Raw genomic sequence first — 24,395 nt, 5'->3', positions numbered from 1 at the left:
AAGTTCCTTTCGTATGTTATATTCTTGGGTTCAAGTCCGTTTGAATAATACGATAAAGATAGATTACCGTGACGGGCTGCTTCACTGACGAGTAAGCAAATAGTCGGGTGTGGCTCGCCCTGGGGGTTTGGTCTCCCCTAAAAGAGTTCTGGGTTCAAGTCCTTTTGTATTATACAATAAAGAGCACGGGTGAAGATTGAGAAAAAATAGACGAGATGGCCACGGAATGTGATGGCGGTGGGGGGGGGGAAAGTGTGATGAATGTACTGTTGTCAACAATGAAATTAGCAGGTAGAGTTTAAAAGGAGCCATAAAGAAAAGTAACTGGAAGTTTTATGGTAAAGTGAAACGCAGAGAAAGAGCGTTCGTGCAGCTTTTTCCTTGTGTGTGTGTGTGTTGCTGGTTGCGTGGGAGTGTGTGTGTGTGTGTGTGCTTGTGTGTGTGTGTGCGCTCACTTGTGTGTGCGTGTGTTGCTATTGGTGACGGTGGAGTCCGCGGGGAGAGACGTAGGGGGGGAACAAGATAAATTAGATAAGGATATGGCTCGAGCACAGGGTGAGAAACCTAACGGTTTAAAAGAAGGCTTACAGAACTTATGTGCTCGAGAATTTAAGAGTTTGACGGAAGAGAAAAGAAAGTTAGAGAAGAATAAGATAAAATGGACGGGCTGTCGCACTTGCCCAAGACTATTCAAACGACCCACCCAGACTTTGACTAGGCCACCGCCCTATGACGTAAAGCCGGAAGTGTCTTTATACCCACTTTTGACAATCACAGGAGGAGCCCTGGTGGTCGAAACAGAAACTAGGCTCTCTGGTCCACCCCCTTCTCCGGTGCCAAGACAGGGAGGTACGCACACGCCCTCTCTAAGATTGTACCTACCTCCAAAACTTAAAATGTCTCCATCGGCTCAAATTCTTAACCCCTTCCTTTGCACGTCTGACCATTTTCCTCCGGCAGATGGCAACCTCGCGCGTGCATACCAGACAATTTGACACATAAAGCTGCTATTAGGGGCCACTTTCAAAATAAGCATTTTGCCGTCACAGACATGCAAGCCATTGTTGACCTTGCTTTCCCACCTGTACCTGAAGGAGGGAGTCTTTGGCTTAACACGTTAGACAAACACTCTCTCCGTAGCAGACTTTAGAGGCATTTTGTATCGTTGTGTTTCCACACAAGATGGCCAAAATATGGAACAACAAGCAGGATTATTGGCTGAATCTTCGACTTCACCGGTAACACCGTACATAAGAGGCATAGCTACTGCTATGCGCAGTCTGTTTCCTCTTCCGTGTCAAAATACCACTCCTACATATCGGTGGAAAGATGGTGAGTCACCTTATGTATGTATAGACCAAGCTAAAGAGCAGTGGTCACGTGCTACAGGTGTGCATCCCAGTAAAGAAGGGGAACACCGACAGTTTTTTAGACGAGCCGTACTTGACGCAATGCCAACTGTGGTGAGACGCAGGATGGATGATAACCCTGATATACACGGTGCTAAAAACAACACATGGCAGGGACATCTTAAGCATCACATGCAAAATTGGACAGAGCAGGATGGTGGTAGAGTAACAAGGAAACAACTACTTAAATTACAGATCGCTGAAGATGAAAAGTTAAAAGAACCAAAAGGTCAAAGATCAGCTAGCGTATATTCAGCAGTGGGTGACCTTACTTTTGAGTCCCAGCAGGTGGAGGAAAGAATCCTCAACAGACGTGCGACCAGACGGTTGGACTCGGGTGGTGGACACGGTGCTTTAAGGCCAAGACAGGGTGAAAACTGTTTCATCTGTGACCAGCCGGGTCACTGGCAACGTGAATGTCCTAACTCCTCTGAACGAGACAGGCTCCCAATTGCAGCCAAAACATCATACAAGCATGGCAAAGGACGCCCAAGGCAGAAGCCCCAGCAGGAAATACAGACAGGCCCCCTGCTGGACATAAGTGTCAATGGACAATGTTATCAGTTTGTGATTGACACTGGTGCCACCCACTCATTTCTGAATGCAGAGGTACCAAAGAAACTGTGTGCTTCCTTTTTGAAGGTCGAAGACTTCGCTGAGGTCACAAGAATGTTACCGGTCACCAAACCTCTTCCGGTTCAGATTGCTGGACTCTCGCTGAAGCACCCCTTCGTGGTTGACCTGCACACACCTTGCCTAATTGGTAATGACCTCCTTTACAAACTGTACCCTGACATTCAATATCGCACAGAAGGAACCTTCCTGGTGTTACCTGACGGCTCAACCACCAAGCTGCGACACCACTACCAAAGCTCCTCCATGAGCTCCTACCACAGCCTGAAACACCAGAAATGGCTGACATCTCCAACTGCTCTATCAGTGAAAACCCTGGCTGACTGAGATGTTTCCGTGTGTACCGCCACCCGACTCGCCTCATGTTCATGCCAGGAGGCCTTTGACTCCTTTATATTTATATATGTTGGAACTCAAGGTGTGGCTGCTCATGTTGACATATCTTTGCTACAACTAGCATAGTATAAGATGGACACAATTGCTGTCCCACATTGTTCCCTTGCTCTTTGCCCCGCCTACATAACCAAAGACTTAGGTCCAATGATAAAACACGGCGTAGCTGCCACTCATTGCACCGACACCCCAAAACCACATTTTCTATTGTTTAAGTTTTCTGTTAAACACATAGCTATGGGCTGCACTTTGGACACCCCGGCTGTAGGCTACGAGGAGCTAGCAGCTACACAACAGCTGAGCTAAAACGACACATTACATTTAAGCATATCAAAAAATTATAGTTGCTTATTACATACACACAGTCGCCATGACAGAAGTCTGATAGAAAGTATTCAGTAACAAACGTGTCCGCATCATTCGACTTCCTACAACATGAGCTTGACTTAATTTGTTATTGTGGCCACCAGGCGTGGTGAAATTTCAAATTACTATTGCGAAAAGCATCCGCCATAAGGTTAGTGTTTTTCTAGTATTTGTGTCGATATAAATATAGGCATATTTTGAAGCTTTCACCATATTGAATAAGTTACATAAAATTTAGGATTTAGTTGAGGTTGAGTTATTTCTGATTTCGCTAAGGGGTCCCCTACCCTAATACCACCCTCCAGTGGTCCACAGAGACTGAAATGACTTTCATTGACCTCAAACATGACCTGTCCTCCGCCCCTGCTCTTGCTGAACTTGACTATTAGCTGACCTTATTCTTAGATGTTTCTGAAAGTGATAGTATTACTGACACAGTCTCTTTTTCAGAAACAGAAGGGGGAGGAGGTGAGGGTGGATTCAGACTTTTGGATTAAGACTCCGTACAACAAAATAGCTTTAACAATATTCCCGTGGGTAAGAAGTTATAACTAAATTGTTGTAAGTTTGTAAATTTAACTTGAAAGTAGCCATTTTTCACATCGATAGTAGTTTAGTAAATCAATTTGGAATATGGAGGAGGTGAGGGTGAACCGTGTATAGTTTTTGACTTCATTGATATGATCAATCCGGTGAAAGGGAAAAGATACTTGCTGACTTGTGTTGACAATCACAGTGGTTGGCCGGAAGCAACCCCAACCTCAAAAGAGGATGCAAAATCAGTAATTAAATGGCTTGTGAATGACCTAATTCCCCGACATGGTTTCCCCAAAAAGATTAGGTCAGACAAAACACCCATTTTAAAATTACTCACTTAGCCTTGGTCGAAAATGCTCTTGGACTAGAACACAGGTTCGGTTTGGGTGTACCATCTTCAGTCCCAAGGTAAGGTTGAAAGGATGAACCAGAATATCAAAAACGAATTGGCTAAAATCTGTGCACAGACCAAATTGAATTGGATTGACATGTTGCAATTAGCGTTAATGATCATTCGAATGTCCGTGAATAAAACTGTTTTACCGCCCTTTGAGTTTTTCACCCTATGAACTGCATACAGGTCAGCCCCTTCCCAGGATCAACACCCCCCTGGAAGAAGGAATCAGCGTAAAACCAAAATGGTATTTTATACAAAATGCAGAATTTGTGTGCCAGTTCTTCTGTACAGATTCGAGGATGACAGCCCGCCACTCCAGATTCCCTTCCGTCCACTGAGAGGGTCGAGATCAAGGTCATCAAACGCAAGTTTACGGAGCCCAGGTGGAATGGTCCCTTCAAGGTCGTGGTACGGACGTCCCACGCCCTTTGACTAGCTGGTACAGGGGACACCTGGTACCACCTCTACCTCCGCACTCCCGCGGAGGAGCCTGCCACGGAAGGGGCCCAAAAGACGACGCTGAGAGACACCTCTCTCCGTTGAGCTGCCGTCTACCGTCGTGTAGATCTTCCAGATTTTCTACCTACATTACTCTGATCAACTTCAATATTGTATACCATTGATTGTGAGAGCAGTCCATATGCTAGATGTTTCTTAGTTTTTCTTGCTTGCTTTCAGCATACTATTTGTGTCGTTACATTAAGTGAAAAGTTTGATGTTTATCCCCGTCTCGTTACCTGAATTACTCTGATTTTGATTTCTGAAAGGGAGGATGTTATACCCAGTAGGATTTCCTGACGGACTGGTGTTTGGGCTTGCTCTACTGACCTTGTGTCTCAGTTCTTCCTTCCCGACGACAGTGACTGACAAGTGTCTTAGAACGTACGGCGGACTTGAAATAGACTGGGTCAAGGGGGACAGCAAGACTTACTTTTTTGACCTATGCAGTGTGATTAAGTGCGAGGGAAAAAATAGTTCTTACCGTGCTAGTAACCTCTATCTTTGTTACGACTCAAATCTGAACTATTGGTGTCGGCTGCGGACAACATACTCTGGTAAGTGGTGCCCCTCGTGGAAGCAGGTAACCCACTACACAGGGCCCTTAGACTACCATGACCCTTTATATGCCAACATACCTCCACAATTCAAAGTTATTCTGAGAGGGATGACCTTTCAGAGGAACTTTGATCGGTCCCAGAACCCCCTTTCCCTTACAATTGCCAGAACAGGTGTTATACCTAGTCCCTTTTATGTTGTTTTGGGGGTTGACCAGAAAGGTACAGACCCTAAAGGAATTATTAAAATTAATGTCCTTGAGAGGGCGTTGACTACCTCTGCCCCCTTGAAGACCTGGTAGCTTTGACCTTAGGAGCAGGTGCAGGCAACCTGTGGCTTAGGTGGATGACTAGCATGGCTAAGAGCCAAGACCTGGGTGACTGTGTTGCTTGTTCCGCTGGACGTCCCTTTCCCTACACTTACCCCGCCCCTTTTAAGTTGACTGACACTAATGGCTCAAACTGTCTTATCTCCTTGTTTTCTGAACCCACACCGCCAGGTTGTGATTTGTTGGTTAGTGTGTACCCTCCTGTTGACAATTTCACCCGACTTCTTCCCTTTGTGGCCTAAAAGCTGAAATACACGTGTTTTCAATTTACAGGACCCCCTTCATCCCCCTACAAATTGGGTGACATTACCCCCTCCTGGTGCACCACCCTGATAGATGGCTCAAGGATAGGCCCTTGGGCACGAGCTGACTTATTCTGGTATTGTGGGGAGCACAGATTGTACATTAGAATCCCGACGTCAGCCGTTGGGCTTTGTGCTATGGTTAGACTGGTGACCCCAGTCACCCTAGAGGGTACCAAATTAACACCCCTTGGCACTCCTGTTTCAGCGGCCTCTCTTACTTCCCGCAGAAGACGCCATGTTTTATCTCGGAGGAGTGTAACGGGCTCCTTTGTTTTGATGAGAAACCCTGATGGTGTTTACTTTGATGCAATTGGACAACCAAGGGGGGGTCCCACCACAACATAAATTGTGGTGTGAATCCTGTGCAGGTTTCGAGAACCTTCCTATAATTGGTGCTATTTTCCCTGTGACTGTTACTAAAAATGTAGAACGCATTAACTATGTTTTTTATAATCTGTTGAGACTGACCAACCTGACTCGTGATGCTGTTGAGGGGCTTGCTGAACAACCTGGGTTTGCTATGTCACTGAAGGAGGTCTGGCAAAGTGGTGACTTTCGAGAAATGCTAGTTTCCTTCCCTGAGAGTGACGACATTGACATAGATTCCATCCGTTTATCTCCCATGTAACTATGCTTTTAATTTTTTACTAGCTTGCTCAAAGAGGGGCGTATTTTAGAAGTGTTGTACTAGTGATAAAGATCTTTTTAGAAGATCTGAAGGGGGAATTGTCGGAGGCAGATATTTACATATATCCGAATTTAAGTTGTACTTCTTTCATTTCTTAGTCATATTTGAAAACAGCTCGTGTTTTCCATTTCTTCTCTTGATGCTCTGTCAGCAAGTAAACTGTGTGTGGTAACCTTGAGTTCTTTGGAATGTATTATGGCTAGGGAGACGTTGTGCTTGTATTATGGCTAGGGAGGGGGAAGGAAAGAGGGGTTTTTGGCGTTGGGAAGACAGACCATTTTGGGAGGCGCAATAGAATGTTCTAGGGTTAGACTGGTCTCAAAATGTATATTGGCAAAGCTTTGAAAATATACAACAAAATACCTATTCTGTCTCTGGTGGTTTTTCAACTCAGCTTTAAGTGTCGTAAAGAGCTTGGGAGCGAATTGTGACTTGAATTCCCTGGGAGGAACAACTGGTCCAAAACGCAACATTATCAAAGGTAAAGTTGCGCTGTATTTATGTTTTATAGTGGTTTGTTTCTTTTTACACTTGCATAACAATTAAGAATGGTAAACAAATGAAATGCATAAGGTGCCTCTACAATGTGACTTACATTCATAGGGATTCATTAGGGGTGGAGATATGGCCAAAATTATATATTGCGATATAGACTGTGTTGCACCTTCCTACTATTATATACATCACAGTATATCATTTGGTATGTAATAACAATAATAATAGGTTACAAAGGCTCCTAATTTGGGTGCTGATATATGCGATAAAATATATTGGTTAATTTACAACTGTAATATTTTGTCACAACTATAATTAATCTATTTGCTAATTTACTGTTAATATCTGCCTACTTTGTTTTATAACATGGTTCTATCGACACTTCTGTAAAATGTAATAAAAGCACTTATTCTTCTGTTTTTTGATACTTCACATTTTGGGATATTCTACAAATTTGGGTATCGAACCAAAACCTAGTAGTTATGGGGGCATAGACAAAAACACAGGACGGCGATGTAACAATATCAATTATATATTGAAATGATGTACTACTGTTGGCTCTGATTTAATTAATTTGGCTGTTACCCTTAAAGCCCTCCTGTGTTCAGGGACTTACTTCCTGAGTTTGTGAAAAATAAAAAAGTCCAAATATTTTTTCATAATAAAATAAAAAATCGATCTTACGACGTTTGTCTATGTCTAATATTTGCTTCGATCCGCCCACCTTTGTTTACATTCAAGAGCTTTAGCTTGAAGTTATCATATCCTTCTATTGTGTGTTGTGTAGCATTTTTTGCCAGTGATAATGTTACTTGTAAGAAACGTTTATTTGCTGGCATGGAGGCGAGGATTGCTGACTCAAAAATTGCTTTGCATTGTGAAGGGACATTAGCCACTCGCGATAATTCTACAGTGCGTTGAGCACGCGTTTATTTGCTTGTTGCTGTCAAATTTCCAGTACACAGCTCGAATGTGTCATCATTATCACGATATAACGATAGTATTAAAAGCTCTATTGTCTGCCAAATGTATATGATATATCGTCTATATCGCGCAACTCTACTGCATATTATACATTTGTTCTTTGATGAGACTGTTTTTATTCCTTACTAAGAGGCTTTTACACGTGTGACAATCAAGAATGGTAAGCAATGAGTTGCATTAGGCGCATCTACAATGTGACTCACCTTCATAATATATATATTTAGAATACATTTCAGACAGTTGCTTTAATGTCTTACTTATGTCTTACCCTGGAAAACATTATTTCTAGTTATATTACTTTGAACAGAGAAAATGGTTTCAAAATCCCTGTCGTGCAAGATTTGATTTAATTTGGGACAATCAACACTAGAAGGTGATGCGTCTCAACAAGTTGTGGTGCTGCCGAACCCACCTTTTCAGTCCTCTCTGCCACGTTTTTCCAGGTGTAGAGGTTCTGCACCCGTGTGTGGATGGAGGCGGGACAGGCAACTGACCCGGAACGCTGCCGTGCAATGACCTTCTCCAAACCGGCACACAGCGAGCGCACAGTTGGCTCACAAAGTGTGATCAAGTCCTCGGGTAGCACCTCTGGGATGCCTCCTACACGAGTGCTGACCACCTTACGGGCAAAAAACAAACGTGCAGTAAATAGAATAGAAATATTTGGATAGTTTTCCTATTTTCATGTGGAAGTAATGTGGTTGGTAAAATGGCTTAATGCAGCAAACCTGCAGTCCACAACTTGCTCCCTCCACAATGGCCATGCAGAAAGCTTCAGTTAGCGACGTGTTGAGAAAGATGTGGCCCTGGACCATAACTTCTCTGACGTCTTTGTGCTCCAGAGCTCCCAACAGGCGCACCCTGCCATTAAAACAGTTCAGTCAAAGTTATTTAAATGTGATAAGCCTCTCATACAGGAGCACTTGCCTGATATTATTACACTATTATATGAACAAAAGTATTGAAACACATGTCTGTGTAGAATAGATTGTCAGTCATCCAGAGCTGCCATTCATGTCCCCCCCTTGAAAATCACAAACGCCAAATCAGTTTCAGGAATCTAAAAAACATTAAACACCCTGGCCGTTGACCTCCAGCATCTATCCTCTGTCAACTTCCCATCAGTCACTGAGTCAGTAGACTTCTACAACACTTCGCTGATCAGCCTCCTAGACCTCCATGCCCCTGTCAAAACCCGAACAGTCAACTTCATGCACTCAGCCCCCTGGTATCCCGAGCTGCGGAAAATGAAGAGAGCGGGGCGTGTCCTTGAACAGCGTTTCATGGACTCAGGACTCACTGTTCACAAAATAGCCTATCGAGAACACCAGAAGGCCTATTCAAAGTCCCTCAGTGATACACGGTCCCGGTTCTACTCCAATATCATCAACAATAGCCCTGGAAACGCCGAGCAACTTTTCTCCACCATAAATCATCTCCTCAAACCCCAAACTCCCCTACACTCGGACACCACACAGGAGCAATGCAACAATTTAATCTCTTTCTTCAGGACTAAAGTAGAAAACATCCGCTCCTCTCTCTCCACCCCGCCTGCCCCCCCAGTCCCAACTGTCGACCCTCAGCCTGGGACCACTCAGCCTCTCTGCTGCTTCACAGACATCACGCAGCAAGAGGTTGAGGGCATCATGAGGAAGGTGAAACCCTCCACCTGTGTCCTGGACCCCTTTCCCTTAGCCCTGGTAAAAACGCACACCCCTGCCATAAGTCCTTTGATCACCAAAATCATTAACCACTCCCTCCAGGCTGGTCAGGTCCCCACTGTCCTGAAAACTGCAGTCATCAAACCACTCCTCAAAAAGCCCAGCCTAGACCCAGAAGTGCTGGCCAACTACCGACCGATCTCCAACCTCCCATTCCTCTCAAAGGTGCTGGAAAAGGTAGTTGCTGCCAACTTCATGACCATCTTAAAACCAACAACATTTATGAAAAGTTCCAGTCTGGTTTCCAGTCTGGCCACAGCACGGAGACTGCTCTGGTCAGGGTCACCAATGACCTGCTGATGACTGCTAATGCTGGCTCACCATCTCTTCTCATCCTCCTTGACCTCACTGCAGCATTCAACACTGATGATCACCGCATCCTCCTACACCGCCTACACTCCACCATCGGACTCTCTGATACTGCCCTAAACTGGTTCACGTCCTACCTCACCGAAAGAACAGAGTTTGTCTCTCTAGGAGAGGCAAAGTCGGACACACTCTCCGTCACCTGTGGTGTCCCTCAAGGATCAGTCCTCGGCCCCACCCTTTTCACACTCTACATGCTCCCCCTTGGCCGTGTCATCAGCCAGCACGGAATATCATTCCACTGCTATGCCGATGACACTCAACTCTACCTGAAAACAAACCCAACCCCCTCTGCAGCCCTGCCATCATCCACACTTACAAACTGCCTGGAGGAGATAAAGGCGTGGATGAAACACAATTTTCTTCAACTAAACAGCTCCAAAACCAAAGCCATTATATTCGGCTCCCCATATCAGACTCAGTCATACACCATCACCAGCATCACCTTCTCCGGCCACGACATTCACCTCTCATCCTCAGTCACTAATCTGGGTGTTAGAACGGACCCTCACCTGACCTTTGAGGCTCAAATAAAACAACTGTGCAAGACCTCCTTCCACCACCTCAGGAACATTGCTAAACTGCGCCCCTCACTCACTCTCCCTGATGCCGAGAGACTCGTCCACACCTTTGTCTTTTTTTTTATTTATTTTTTATTTTTTTGTATTATCTTTTTATTTATTTATTTTTTTTCCAATACACTGTAGCACTTTGAGGTTGTTTGCTCAATGTAAAGTGCTTTTTACAAATAAAATCTGTTATTATTACTATTATTATTATTATCCTGGTCATAGTAATCTGCAAAGATTGAACCGAGGCAGCTGGACTCTTCCTGTTTGTTCAAGACGATTTACTTTTAATCAAAAAGGCTTCTTCGTTTTTATTTTTAGCTGTGGAGCAGGGTAAATATTGTTGACTAAAAATTTTCGTCTTTGTTATCGTCAACAACCTATTTTCCTCTAATTAAAATAGGATGATAACTAATCAAAACAGATGCACTTTGACTAAAACAATGAGGAAATTAACTGAAAATGTTGTCAACAAATAAAAACGACACACAAATGTTAACATAGATGAAATCCAATAATATTTAATTTCCTCTTTAGGCAGGTGGGATAAGTTTGTATTATATCCAATCACAGTTGTATTTGGGAGAGGGGTGGGGGTAAATCACAGAGGGGATCCAATCAGAATTACAGTCTTTGTAAGGCACGACGTTTTGGTGTTTAAATGGGAAAACTAGACTGTATTGTTACATAAGGCAATACAATATGTCTTCTACATTGGCTGGAAGAAAGAGGAAAGAGGAGATATGGAGGCACTTTACCTTTGCCATAGTAGACAACAAGAAATGTTGTAAATCCTTAAGTTTTCTCCAGAAAAAATACAACCAACTTGATGCGCTATCTGCAGGCTAATCATCCGGACATCTACGCAACAGTAAGTAGGCCGAAGCTAATAATCGAAATGACTCATACTGTATTGAATTACTGTTACTATTAAAGACGGTAGAGCAGGAGCAAAAACCCCTAACTTACTCTACCACTACTTGAGTAGAAAGCCATAGGCGAGCTTGCCCGCCAATTTAATAAGCAATTTACCCGTACAACCTTACTTAACCTTAATAAAAGTGGTTTCAAGACAACTTCTAATAAGCATTACCGGTATTTATATTTTACTCAACAAAATTTACTGAAATTTTAGTTGATTAATTTGTTGAGGATTTTAGTCGACAAAAACTAAACAAATTTAGATGACTGAAATATGACAAACTAAAACACATTTTTGTCAAAAGACAATGACTAAAACTAAATTAAAAATGGCTGTCAAACTCAACATTGGTGTGGAGTTGACATAATACATGTCTCTGGTGGGTGTGTTTCCTGGGGGTGGTCTCAATTGCTTGGAATTGACTGACGTCATGTCCGGCTCATGTTTCGCCCATTAAATATGTGTGGTGGTCAAGCTAGCTGTTCTCAATGGTACTAGGCGCCATTCAGTCTTTCTCAAAGATAAAATGCCCTATGCTTGTGTTGTTTTCGGCTGTACGAATCGTTCAAATTGCGAAAAGAATAAACATTTCTTCACAGTTCCTCGAGAGGTAATCAAAAAGGGCCGAAGAGTGCAAGATTTTACGAAACGACGAGAAACGCATGCAACTCATACTCCAGTCCAAGGGAACAGAGTCAAAGAATGTATGAGTTTGCAGTGATCACTTTGTTAAAGGTTTGTTTGATATACTTTTAACATTTATTATTTCCCATTTAAGTATTATCTTAACATTATTTGTATTTCTTAAACACATGTTTGCTACGAGTGTTTCGAAAAGCACCAACTCGGCGAGTCTAAAAGAAAGCAAATGTGAGCAAACCCTAAAAGAGTTAAGTTTTTACCACAGGCAGCAATCATACATGAAGCTTTCAGCACATACACAATGTTGACATCTACAGTTATATTTTGATAAAGATGGGGAAAACGTGCTCGTAAACGCCGCGTGCAACAGCAACAAACATCAGTAGACGCGAAGTTAAATTCTGAAATGCAACTTTACCCGAGCAAAACTGATGCATATTTACCCATGAAAGCCTTGACACCAGTTTTCTTGACCCAGCCACACACAAATAAGTTGTAGACCTCCTTCAAAACCGCAATAAAAGTACACTTCCAGGCAACTACAACCCTAAACTAAAACCCTCCCCGGATTGTTGTTAATAATCAAATATAAACAATCAAATGCAGATATTTTTCTTATACCTTCTGATCTCTCTCTCTCTCTATGTCCACTACTTGCTGTACATATCCTACCAAGTCAGACCTACACTGTTTCAATATCCATTTCTCTGTTCTCAATTGTTGATGACTGATGATAACAACCAAACCCAACCCCCACCCCCTCCACACCCCTAATTGTAAATAATGTAAATAATTAAATGTATACACCCTGATGATTATCTTGTGTGATGACTGTATTATGATGATAGTATATATGATAGTATATATCTGTATCATGAATCAATTTAAGTGGACCCCGACTTAAACAAGTTGAAAAACTTATTCGGGTGTTATCATTTTAGTGGTCAATTGTACGGAATATGTACTTCACTGTGCAACCTACTAATAAAAGTCTCAATCAATGCTTTTTCAAGTTTTGATCTGTTTTGTTGTGTAGAATGGTGTCTGGAGCAAAATAGCTTGATATGTCTGGAAAAGCGACCGACGTATGATCCTTGATATCACTTGACAAATCTTTTTTTTTTTGATGAAAGACACGGATAGATTATTTTGCATAGTTTGTATTTTTGCGCGAATCTGCTTTTTGCAGGAAGATTTAAACCTCTTTTGTACTATGATAGTTCACGTGCTGCTTGCTGTACAACAGCCATCTTGGCTGGGTTGACCACCACTGGTTTTCCCTTCTGGGAAGAAGTCACGTGTTGGAATACAATCAATTAATTGTTGTCGTTGTGACCCAGGGTGGATTGTGAACAATCGTCCTGCATACCAAAAGATTGTTAGCCTGTCTGGTGGCAAAACAACTTATACGTTAGGGAGGGGCGATATAGAATACAATCTATATTGCAATAAATAGTGCTACCTCCTGCAATAAAGATATACTGTATATCACAATATATTATATGGGATGTAAATTAGTTAGTTTATTATTTCTTCGGTCAATGGTCAACAAAATAAACAAACAGTTTTACATAAACAAACAGTTGTACATTCATAAATTGAAAATGTTGCAGACCGAAAGGGTTTAGGCTGAAGTTGAACACTTATTGCACCTAACCCTAAATGATAACAGAACCATTTCAAATCGGGTTTCATAGGCTCCTAATTTGGCTGCTGACGTATGAGATAACAAGTCATTTTTCGTTGTATTATTTTGTCAAAACTATTATTAATCTACTTGCTTATTTACTGTTAATCTATGGTTATTTTATGTTGTAACATGTTTCTACATTGTCTGTTGTAACCTGTTTGTATCTACACTTGTGTTAAAATGTAATCAAGACTTATTCTTGTGTTGTTTGATACTTAACATTAGTTTTGGGCGATACTACAAAATTGGTTATCGATCCAATACCAAGTAGTTACAGGGGCAGTATTGTTCATAACAGTGCTAATACTTAAAATGTTCAAGTATGAGACTTTGTAATGTCTTTTGTTTTCGTGGTAGTGTCGGTGTTTGTCAGAGTAACGATCAAACCTCGTTTAATACTGTAGCGCTAAAATTGACCAGTAGAGGGGGACAACGCTAATCGTGATAAGACTGTTGTGTAATTTCTATATGTGTGATTGATTGATTGATTGAAACTTTTATTAGTAGATTGCACAGTTCAGTACATATTCCGTACAATTGACCACTAAATGGTAACACCCGAATAAGTTTTTCAACTTGTTTAAGTCGGGGTCCACGTAATCAATTCATGGTAAACATGTGTAGTTTATTGTGTGAATACATTAACACTAAACTCATTTTATTTATGTAAAATATACATTATGTATTATATATACATTAGGGACTCTAAAATATACATTATGTAAAATGCAAAATTGTTATGTTTATTTTAATTTTATATTTTCAGTCTTACAAATCTAAATGAAGGAAGAATAAAACTAAGGAAGGAAAATAATTAAAAAAGAAGGAAAATCAATCCTCAACAAGAGCTTCCTTTTCTTCATGCTTTTAACTAGCTGCACACACTGGAAACAAGTAGCGAGGGCAGAATAATTAATTTATTGAACGTGCAGTGTGAAAGCTGATGTGTTTACTTTGCAATTAAGTAAACGCAGTCTCAAAGAAATATAATCTGGGGAGGCACTTTTTGGCAAAACGTCCACATTTCGATAACCGGACCCTGAGCCCGTGGGCTCTTGAAACTGCGTCGTATGTAGTTGAATAGCCCTGTCCTAGGATGTGTATTGTAGCATGTTTAGCTCATCCTTGTCCTCCAGGAATTATATTTGTAAGAAAAAATGTTTATTTGCCACCCTGGAGGTGAGAATTGCTGACATAAAAGTGGCTTTGCATTGTGGAGGGACATTATCCACTATCCACATTGCAGTGAGGACACGTTCGTTAACTTGTCGCTCTCTAATTTGTGGGACACAGCTAGAATGTGTCATCAACGTGCATTATCACGACATAACAATATTATTAAGAGGTCTAACGTGGGCTAAATTTATATAATTTGTATCGTGCAACCCTAGTTGTAAGCGGCTATTCCTCCCATGGGGCGAGACAATTTTTGGGACAGAGATGGCAGGACATTGTATAAGCCAACAGGTGATGCCGCGAGCCTTTTCCTGTATAGTAAGGGCCTCTTTAGTTTAATATAGATGGTCTCTGGTTTTGTACATCTTTGTCCTCAAAGAAATGCAAGGGTCAGAAGAAACTGCCCTCCTATGTTGTACCATGTGTTTAGAAACGAATACAACATTGGGTGAAAGGAGAAACGTCTTCAACAACCAAGAAAAATTAATTTGCTGATTTATTGCCACAAATGGCCATTACGCCTACGGTGGAATTGAGCATGGGGTCAAACCCACTTTTTTGTACTTTATGGGAAGACTTTCTTAAGATTCTGATGTATCTTTAGAACTTATTTGTTCACTCCTCCAAAATAACATTTCGGGTCAAGGGTCACTCTAGTTTCTAGTTTGCACAAACCCAGAAATAAATAGTCTAGTCCAACGTCAACAGGGTATATATTTTTTAAATGTGTGTACATTTTACTATACAGCAATTATCCTCTTTGTTTACACTTTTATGGCAGTTAAGAAAGTTACATATCTGACTTAAAACATTGCCTGTAGTAATAAAAAGTTTTAATGATGGTAACAGTTTGATACAAGAGCATATTATTTCTAGTTAAAGCATTGCCTATGGAAAAAATTGCTCTGTCAAATTTACCGGTCATGAAGCTGGTATTTCTCTCTCACTTCTTCCAGCACGATTCTCTTTGGTCCTTCCCCACCAATGAGGAAATTGAGATCTGGATGTTTGAGACAGAGCTCTGGGATGATACCACCAAGAAGATCAATGCCTGTAAAGATGAAATTAAATATAATAACTGCTGCAGGTGTCTGTTGGTATTACATTTGCTCTTTGAGTATAAATCATGGGTCTATGGTTCAGACGGCGAACACAGAGTCTATGTTCTGTTTGATGTTTCTTCCAAAAAAAAAAAAAAGAGTTTCTCCATGCCTCTGTCACCGAAGTGATTTTTCATGTTGGGTTTTTGAAGCCTGATCAATGTAGAAAGTGCCTTGAGGTGTATGAATTGTGAACTGTAATAATGTATGTTGACTTAAAGGGAACCTACTATGCAAAACCAACTTTTCTTTTATATTGGTACCTATTGTTGTGTATTTGGGATCTACATAAATCCAGATAATTTTAAATCAAACCATGGAGGCATGGCGGAGATATTTATAAAAAAGGGCTGTACGCTTAGCTTTTTAACTCGTAGCACAGGTGCTACTAATTGGGGGGGGAAAAATTTGTAGCACAGAAAAATTTTACAAGGACAGAAAACAATTAAACATTGATCTGTGAAATACAAAGTTGGACTTATTCGTGCATCGTTAAGTAAAGTAGTTCATTTGTCATAACCGCCATCAGTGTGTGATGGTGTGTGTGAATGGGTGAATGTGGAAATAGTGTCAAAGCGCTTTGAGTTCCTTAAAAAAGAAAAGCGCTATACAAGTATAACCCATTTACCATTTAATTTGTCATAACGAACGCCGTGCTGCTGTGATTGTGACTAGAATGAGAAAAAGGATACGTTTGTTTGCTGTTATTATTAGTCTCATCTACAACTTAATTTATTACCTTCATGAACCACTTATTTAGGGACTCTATGAAAACTCTTTCCTATCTCTCTATTTGAACACCTAAGAACAGAACAGCAATACGGCATTTTTTGCTCAAACTCTGCACTCACTCTCACTTGTTTTAATGCTACGCTCAAGCTGCTTGACCATCGTGTGAATTAAGCCGCGAAGAAGAAAAACATACATGTCATATGCAACCCACCTATTATAGGGACAGCGTGTCTCGGTTGGTAGAGCGGCCTGATGGGTCGTGGTTAGTTCCCGCCATCAGTGTGTGAATGTGAATAGGTGAATGTGGAAATATTGTCAAAGTGCTTTGAGTACCTTTTTTTTTTTTTTATCAAGTTTATTCACAATACCATATAACAAATACAATAGTAGTGAAATATCATCATTTAAAGATGTTGGTACGTGAAGGGGTCCCCCAAATAAGCTAGAAGAAGCTTTTGACAGGGGGTCCAGAGGATAGTATATACATGAAATGATGGAACATGGTAGCAAGTACAACAACAACAAAAAAAAAAAAAAAACAACGCTATATGATTAACACAAGATAATAGTACTAAAGCAAGCATACACAATAATACATACATTCATTCAACCATGCAAAACCCAACAGTAGTCTACCCCACATGAGGCATTAAATATAGGTGGTTAATAGATAAGTTTTTAGTTTATTTATGAAGTTGGAGAATGGATACAGCATCTTGAGGCTCTCATTAAGCCGGTTCCAAATCTTTGGTCCCCTGCATACAACACTTCGAGCGGTACAATCCAGTAAACGATGTTTCCCTGATATCAAATCTAAGTTACGAGTGTTGTGGGCATGCTGGGGATGGTAGATAGGAACCAAGCTACAGAGCCTTAAATTCAGCCTGTAAATGACTTGATAGGTTAAACAAGCATTTTGATAAATATTGAACTCTGTCAGTCTTAAGAGATGATAATTATGGAATAGATGTCGAGTGGGGGCATTAAACTTGGACCATGACAGGGCCCGTATAATTTTCTTTTGCATGGATTCTAATTTGTGGAGGTAGGTAGGGAAGGTGTTACACCAGATGACATTACAGTAGTTTAGATGTGGTTCAAAGAGAGTTTTATATAGTGTGAGTAGAGCATAAAGAGGAAGATAATGACGAAGGTGAAAGAACAGGCCAACATATTTGGATAATTTGTTTAACAGATGGCTAATGTGACATTTGAAATTGAGGTATTCGTCAATGATGACCCCCAGGAATTTTGTGGAGTACACTCTCTGTATTTCCTGCCCATTGATGTTGATATGGCAGTGCTCAGTATTTGTCCGGTTTTTATTAGAACGAAATAGAATAAAATTTGTTTTATTTACATTAAGTGAGAGCTTATTGCATTTGAACCAGGAATATACTTTCACAAGCTCTGAATTGACAGTTACTTGTAGATCGTGTAGGCTCCTGTGTGAGGTAAACAAATTTGTATCCGCAGCAAAAATTATTTTATGAAAAGTTTCAGAGGAGTTTACAAAATCATTTATGTATAGGATAAAAAGGAGAGGCCCCAAGATGGATCCCTGGGGAACCCCATAATTTATGGTCATACAGGGTGAATTGTGATCATTGACGCATACACATTGCTGCCTTCCGTATAGGTAAGAGCGGAACCAATCAAGAGGTATCCCTCTGACACCATAGTGATATAGCTTATACAATAAGATCTCAAAGTCTATTGTGTCAAAGGCCTTGGATAGATCCAAAAAAATGCCAATACCGCATTTTCCTTCTTCAATACAGTCATTGACCTTTTCCAAAAGGTCGAGTATAGCCATAAAGGTGGTGCTTTTTTTACGAAAAACATATTGGGAGGGGACAAGGATATTTAGTTTTTCCAGAAAGCCATTCAGTCGGTTATAGACCACTTTCTCAAATATTTTTGAAAATGTTGGTAAAATTGAAATTGGCCTATAATTGTTCATATTATTTTTATCACCTGATTTAAAAATTGGGATTATTTTTGCCACTTTGGACATTTTGGGTACAATGCAGCACTAAGTGACAGGTTTATACAGTGACAGAGAGGATTTATGATAGGGACGGCGTGGCGCAGTGGAAGAGTGGCCGTGCGCGACCCGAGGGTCCCTGGTTCAATCCCCACCTAGTACCAACCTCGTAATGTCCGTTGTGTCCTGAGCAAGACACTTCACCCTTGCTCCTGATGGGTGCTGGTAGCGCCTTGCATGGCAGCTCCCTCCATCAGTGTGTGAATGTGTGTGTGAATGGGTAAATGTGGAAGTAGTGTCAAAGCGCTTTGAGTACCTTGAAGGTAGAAAAGCGCTATACAAGTACAACCCATTTATTTATTATTTATTTATGATCACATTTGCTATGGCTTTCAAGATTTTGCTACATATCCCGTCCACTCCAGCTGTATGTGATGACTTTAGGTCCCTAATGATCGTATAAAGCTCATTGATGTCGGTTGGCTGCATGAAAAAGGAGCTAGGGTAGCTGCCTGATAAAAATTATTTAAAAGAATACCCTGGAGGTTGACCTATTTTACTGGATAGGTTTTCCCCAATAGAAGCAAAAAAGGTATTAAAACTATTGGCAAGATCAGCCCTATTTGACCCTGTATCCGGAACAACAGGGGCCTTATGTCCCTTGTTGAGAACAGTATTCAACACGTTCCATGTTCTCCTACAATCCCCCTGCGATGCTTGTAATAGTTCAGAATAATAGTTGCGCTTACTTTTCCTGATAATATGAGTTAATTTATTTCTATAATTTGTGTATTTTTCTTTGTTGACAGTAGTAGGGTTCGAAATATAACATTTGTAGAGTTTATTCTTTTGTCTGATGGACTTTAAAATCCCCCTTGTAATCCAGGGATTTTTTTCTGAGGTATGATTTTTGATAGTTTTTTCAGGGATTGTTTCCTGAATAGCATCCTGAATCATTTTAATCAGATGTTCATATGCAGCATCAGGACAGGTGCAATTAAACACAGAGTCCCATTTCCTGGCAAGCAGATTATTATTTAGGTGTAGTAGAGTTGTATTGTTGAGTATTTTGGTTTTACCTTTAGGAAGTGGGGAGGGGGGAGTTTTGCCAGAGTCAAAGAATAGTATAATGGGAAAGTGGTCTGTGATATCGGATTGCACCACCCCTGTCACGAGCTTTGTATTACGGATGTTAGTAATAATGTTATCGATTATTGTTTTTGAGGCATCTGTGACTCGAGTGAACCTATTGATGGTGGGGAAGAAGGAAGAAGAATGTAACGTGTTGATAAAGTTCAGTTTTGCTCCATCGTCCTTGGAAATATCAATATTAAAGTCACCAAGAAGGATGCAGTTTTTGAAGGTAGAAAAGCGCTCTACAAGTATAACCCATTATGACAAAACAAACTCTTTCAACGTTAGTGTACAGTGCATGTGTGCACGGTTATTATGGTCATATGAAAAAACAAACTGGATTTATTCTATATTTTGTTTAACTACACTGTGTGCACAATAATTGGCATCTTGGCCACAGTCTTGTTTAAATACAGCAACCGGTGTTATAAAACTAACGGTGTATATGTCTTACATAGCTGTCTTTCTTCGTACGTTAGCTTAAAAAATGACAAATCTGCCATTTTGGGTTGTCAAAATGTGCAATTAAAAGCTGAACAGAACACAGCTGAACATCGATTATTGGCAAGTAAGCTCGGTTCAGCTGATCGCGGAATTGTGGTCTACTCCAAAAGCAAGTTGTTTTTAAAGAGGGACAGCAGTTTTTAAAAATGTTGCCTCTTGTTCAGAATCATTATGAAAGACATGACGACAGAGGTCCCCTATTCAGCCCATAAAACCTAATAAAAAAAAATCCAAAAAGCGCCAACAATACACCATTTACATTTTGTGACTTGAATATTGACCAAGTATTAGTGATATTGTTATTACAAGCGGTAACGCAGACAAACTATTTATAGCAGCGCCATTATCACAAGCTTGTGTGCCAATGATCGACTGATCGGATGCTTTCTCATTTCCATGCTCGTCAAACTTTATTGTTGATCATAAATCATGCCTCTCCCCCAGATAGTTGGAGGAGGACGTATTCCGACAAGCTGGTAAACTTTTGACAGCTAATTTAGACCCAAAAATGGCGAGAAAGACACTGAAAAATGCTTGGTTACACCCCCGTTTTCTTTGCGAGGATTAGGACATATTTTTTATCTAAATGGGGATATATAAACATCCTAGATCTCAGCATTCTAATGACAGCAGTAAGTGATGTTTTTTATGTTTGTTGGCTCTCATAAAGTCTGCAGTGAGCAGTAATAAGCGATGTAGTAAAAAAAAATGAAAAAATTGTGATGCCTTTTTTGAATTAATGCGTCGCGTATGCTAAAATGAGCAAAATACGTAAATATGAAATGTTATTATAAATACCCTTTCTGCTTTTCCACCAGCACCTCTCCCCACATGTAACTGTGATAGGATATTTTGTCCCACCCACTTAAAGACGAAAATAAATATGATTGGATTTCGTCACTCTCAACATTTTAATCTCGTTTTAATTTGTTGACTAAATTGTCAATTAATTTCATCATTATTTTAGTCAACATACGTTTTCATTTGTTATGGTCTAAATTTTGTCAAGAGAAAATAGGTTGTGGACGATTACGAAGACAAACATTTTTCATCAACAAAAGTAACACTGATTTTACTGACCAGTTCCTCCAACTGAGACGTAATTTCGTCCGTGTTTGACGACTTTAAAAGTGTGAGCTATGAGCGGCACCCACCCCTGTACAAAGAGGAGGAAGGACCCACAGCGCTGCAGTGATCAGTGACACTTCCGCATCAATCACTTATCCATTTGGTTATAGTTATTTGTCTGTCTTGCCTCTGGTGAGAGCGGTCGCATTTTTTTCCGCTCCCTCTTCTCCCAGCTTGCTCTCTTTGTTTTTGTCTTGTCTGAACTTGATTTTACCTTTTCCCCATCTTTTACGGGGCGCCTTGTGGTGACCCATCAGCGTTCCCGTTCTGTAACCCTGTACACTGTATGGAGGTTTTTTTCCCCACTCCAGACTAGGCCCCCTTAGGAGCCCAGTCTAGATTGTATTTTTTTACTCATCTTGTTTGTCTAATCTTGAACGGGTTTGTGCTGAAAACAAAGTTTTGTGGTACTTGTGCAATGACAATAAAGACCTATCTAATCTGATCTGGTCTTATGGTTTAAGTTTATTTTCGGAGGAAAATGCAAATTAAGTTTTCTGTACATCACTTGTCAATAGTGCGCAAATAATAGGCTATATATATCAATTCATACTGTAACGACCAGCTGGTGTTAAAGTTTTATGTTTGCGTGACTTGGATTTGATGTCAGTTTTTCCCATGTTTGCAGACACACCGTCTGTGCCCAAAAGGTGATTGGCGGAGAATGAGGAAGTGTTCTTGTGTGTCTGGGGAAGCGCAGTGACCTAAGTGTTTGCATTGGAGGTAAAACCTGTTGGAATTGTGTCGTTTGTTATCGTAAGATTGGTAATAAAAGTTAAGAACAGCGTTGGACACTGTGATTTCTTCTGGGGACTACAATACATTACATTACTTTAATTTGTATTCAAGTAAAAAAAAAACTTTTATTTTCAAGGTGTTGTGGTAATGAAAATGCAGAGGCGACGCGCCACATTCAATTACATTTATAAGGGGAAAACCTGGGTGATGTCAGTGGATATCTCCATATATGGTAAAGTTTTACCCAAAGCGCTTTGCTGGAGTCCGCCATTGTAGTCCGTAGTCAGTGGAATTCTTATTTTTCTCTATCTTCATGTTGTGGGCAGACTGGCTTGTACATGCACATGCATCCTCCGCTGCTGCCATTTCTAATACAAAGTCGCGTATACCGTATTTTTCGGAGAATAAGTTGCACCGGCCAAAAATGCATAATAAAGAAGAAAAAATATATATATAAGTCGCACTGGAGTATAAGTCGCATTTTTTGGGAAAATATATTTGATAAAACCCAACACCAAGAATAGACATTTGAAAGGCAATTTAAAATAAATAAAGAATAGTGAACAACAGGCTGAATAACTGTACGTTATATGAGGCATAAATAACCAACTGAGAACGTGCCTGGTATGTTAACGTAACATATTATGGTAAGAGTCATTCAAATAACTATAACATATAGAACATGCTATACGTTTACCAAACAATCTGTCACTCCTAATCGCTAAATCCCATGAAATCTTATACGTCTAGTCTCTTACGTGAATGAGCTAAATAATATTATTTGATATTTTACGGTAATGTGTTAATAATTTCACACATAAGTCGCTCCTGAGTATAAGTCGCACCCCCGGCCACACTATGAAAAAAACTGCGACTTATAGTCCGAAAAACACGGTACTTTTATCTTATATCTGTCAGAAAACTCGATATTGACGCTACAAAACTACAAAATGGCTGACGGGGAGAAGACGCAGTTGAAGTGACCGCCCACAAAACGGCGTATCCTGAAGAGATGGTTATAAAATGGTTTGTAAAACATAATTTATGCGCCATTTTGACCAAAGAACCACCATTACATGTTATGTAGACCACAAACATGTGTTTTAAATGTAGAAAAAAAATCATATGACCCCCTTTAAATTACCAAAAGCAATAAAGTTTACCCAATATCACAGCATTTCGCCATACCTTTGCGATAGACTAGACGGCTGATCACGACGATGGTGATCCTGTTGTCATGGCGGCGAGAGGGGTCGGGGATGAAGTCGGTGTGGTTGACTGCGTTGGGAATGACGGACACGATCTTCGGGTCGAGCGCCGCACGCAGCACGGTGTTCTCCTTGCTGGTGTAGGACACACATACGATGTGGTTGGTATCGCACAGCGACACCGTCAGGAGCTTGTTGGTTAGCACGGAGCTGATGTCAGCAAAGCCGAAAAGCGAATGGTCAGTGAACACCTATAAAACAAGTCAGAATTTAATATCACTTCACTACGGCTGGATATACACTGAAATGCAGTAATCCAAATTGGCCATTGAAGACCTGCAGTTTAAATGCAGAATATGAGCCACATACCGTGTTAAGACCCATGGTCTTTGCATGGAACAAAGCATCGTGGCCCATAGCGGAAAACGAGCTGTGAGCGTGCACCACAGTGATGCGCTCCCTGACAAACACACAGCGCAGAAGGGGAAGACTGTGGAAGAAAGTTGTGGTGGTGGACTGGTTGTACATCACCTGCAGGGGTAGGTAATAAACCTTCAGGCCATTGGTCAGGTACCGGATGCCCTTCCTGCAACCGTAGGCGTGCGTGACAACGACCACCTTGTGTCCCCTCTCAATAAGACACTGGGCAAGGAGGTAAATGTGACTCTCCACTCCTCCCATGTTGGGATAAAAGAAGTCACACACCATGCAGATGTTGTGCTTCTTGACAGGGGGCTTGACTTCATTGACGGCATGGCTGGAAGATGCTGCTGCTCTTCTTCTTCTTTTTTGGCTCATCTTGCATCACCAGCGCTAACAACACAACAAATGTGTTTAGAACAATTCTGTGTTGACATAAGTAGAATGTACACTATGTAGACAAACTGGTGTAATGCTGAAATAGTACCCCAAGAATGCTCCGTAGCTTGTTTGGATACACCCTTTAACATTAGCATAAAGCTAACTAATACTTTCATCTCTTTACTTCAAACTTGCCCTACCGTTTCGCCCGACAAAATACAGACAAATGCGTCCGTGGTGTACATTTTCCTTTCATTGTGGGAAGCCCACTCGGTTTGCCGCCTGTGCGCTACTTCCTGGTTTGTGACGTCATATAATGAGGTATTATGGTGGCCCCTCGTGTGCCACCTACTGCTGCATCTGAGTATTGCAGTGCAACGCCAACC

General features: G+C 40.9%; 1 protein-coding gene across 2 annotated transcripts in view; it reads right to left on the bottom strand.

The window, feature by feature from the left end:
• The window catches only part of piga (phosphatidylinositol glycan anchor biosynthesis, class A), a 42,687-nt gene that overhangs the window by 15,468 nt on the left and 2,824 nt on the right, over positions 1-24,395 (bottom strand). Inside the window, exons 1-6 of one of the 2 annotated variants that reach the window (XM_061971108.1) lie at positions 24,210-24,357; positions 23,578-24,021; positions 23,189-23,459; positions 15,596-15,728; positions 8,320-8,452; positions 8,004-8,210 (exon numbers count right to left, since the gene is read on the bottom strand). In XM_061971108.1, coding sequence (XP_061827092.1) covers positions 8,004-8,210; positions 8,320-8,452; positions 15,596-15,728; positions 23,189-23,459; positions 23,578-24,006 — 1,173 coding nt within the window. In that variant the 5' untranslated portion in view covers positions 24,007-24,021; positions 24,210-24,357. Of the gene's footprint in view, positions 1-8,003; positions 8,211-8,319; positions 8,453-15,595; positions 15,729-23,188; positions 23,460-23,577; positions 24,022-24,209; positions 24,358-24,395 lie in introns of those variants that run through there. The other variant, XM_072914479.1, reaches the window with a different exon arrangement.

Source organism: Nerophis lumbriciformis, linkage group LG13 (assembly GCF_033978685.3).
Source record: "Nerophis lumbriciformis linkage group LG13, RoL_Nlum_v2.1, whole genome shotgun sequence".
In the NCBI taxonomy this organism is placed as follows: domain Eukaryota; kingdom Metazoa; phylum Chordata; class Actinopteri; order Syngnathiformes; family Syngnathidae; genus Nerophis; species Nerophis lumbriciformis.
Note: the sequence above shows the minus strand (reverse complement) of the source record. Positions and strands in the feature narration are given on the sequence as shown.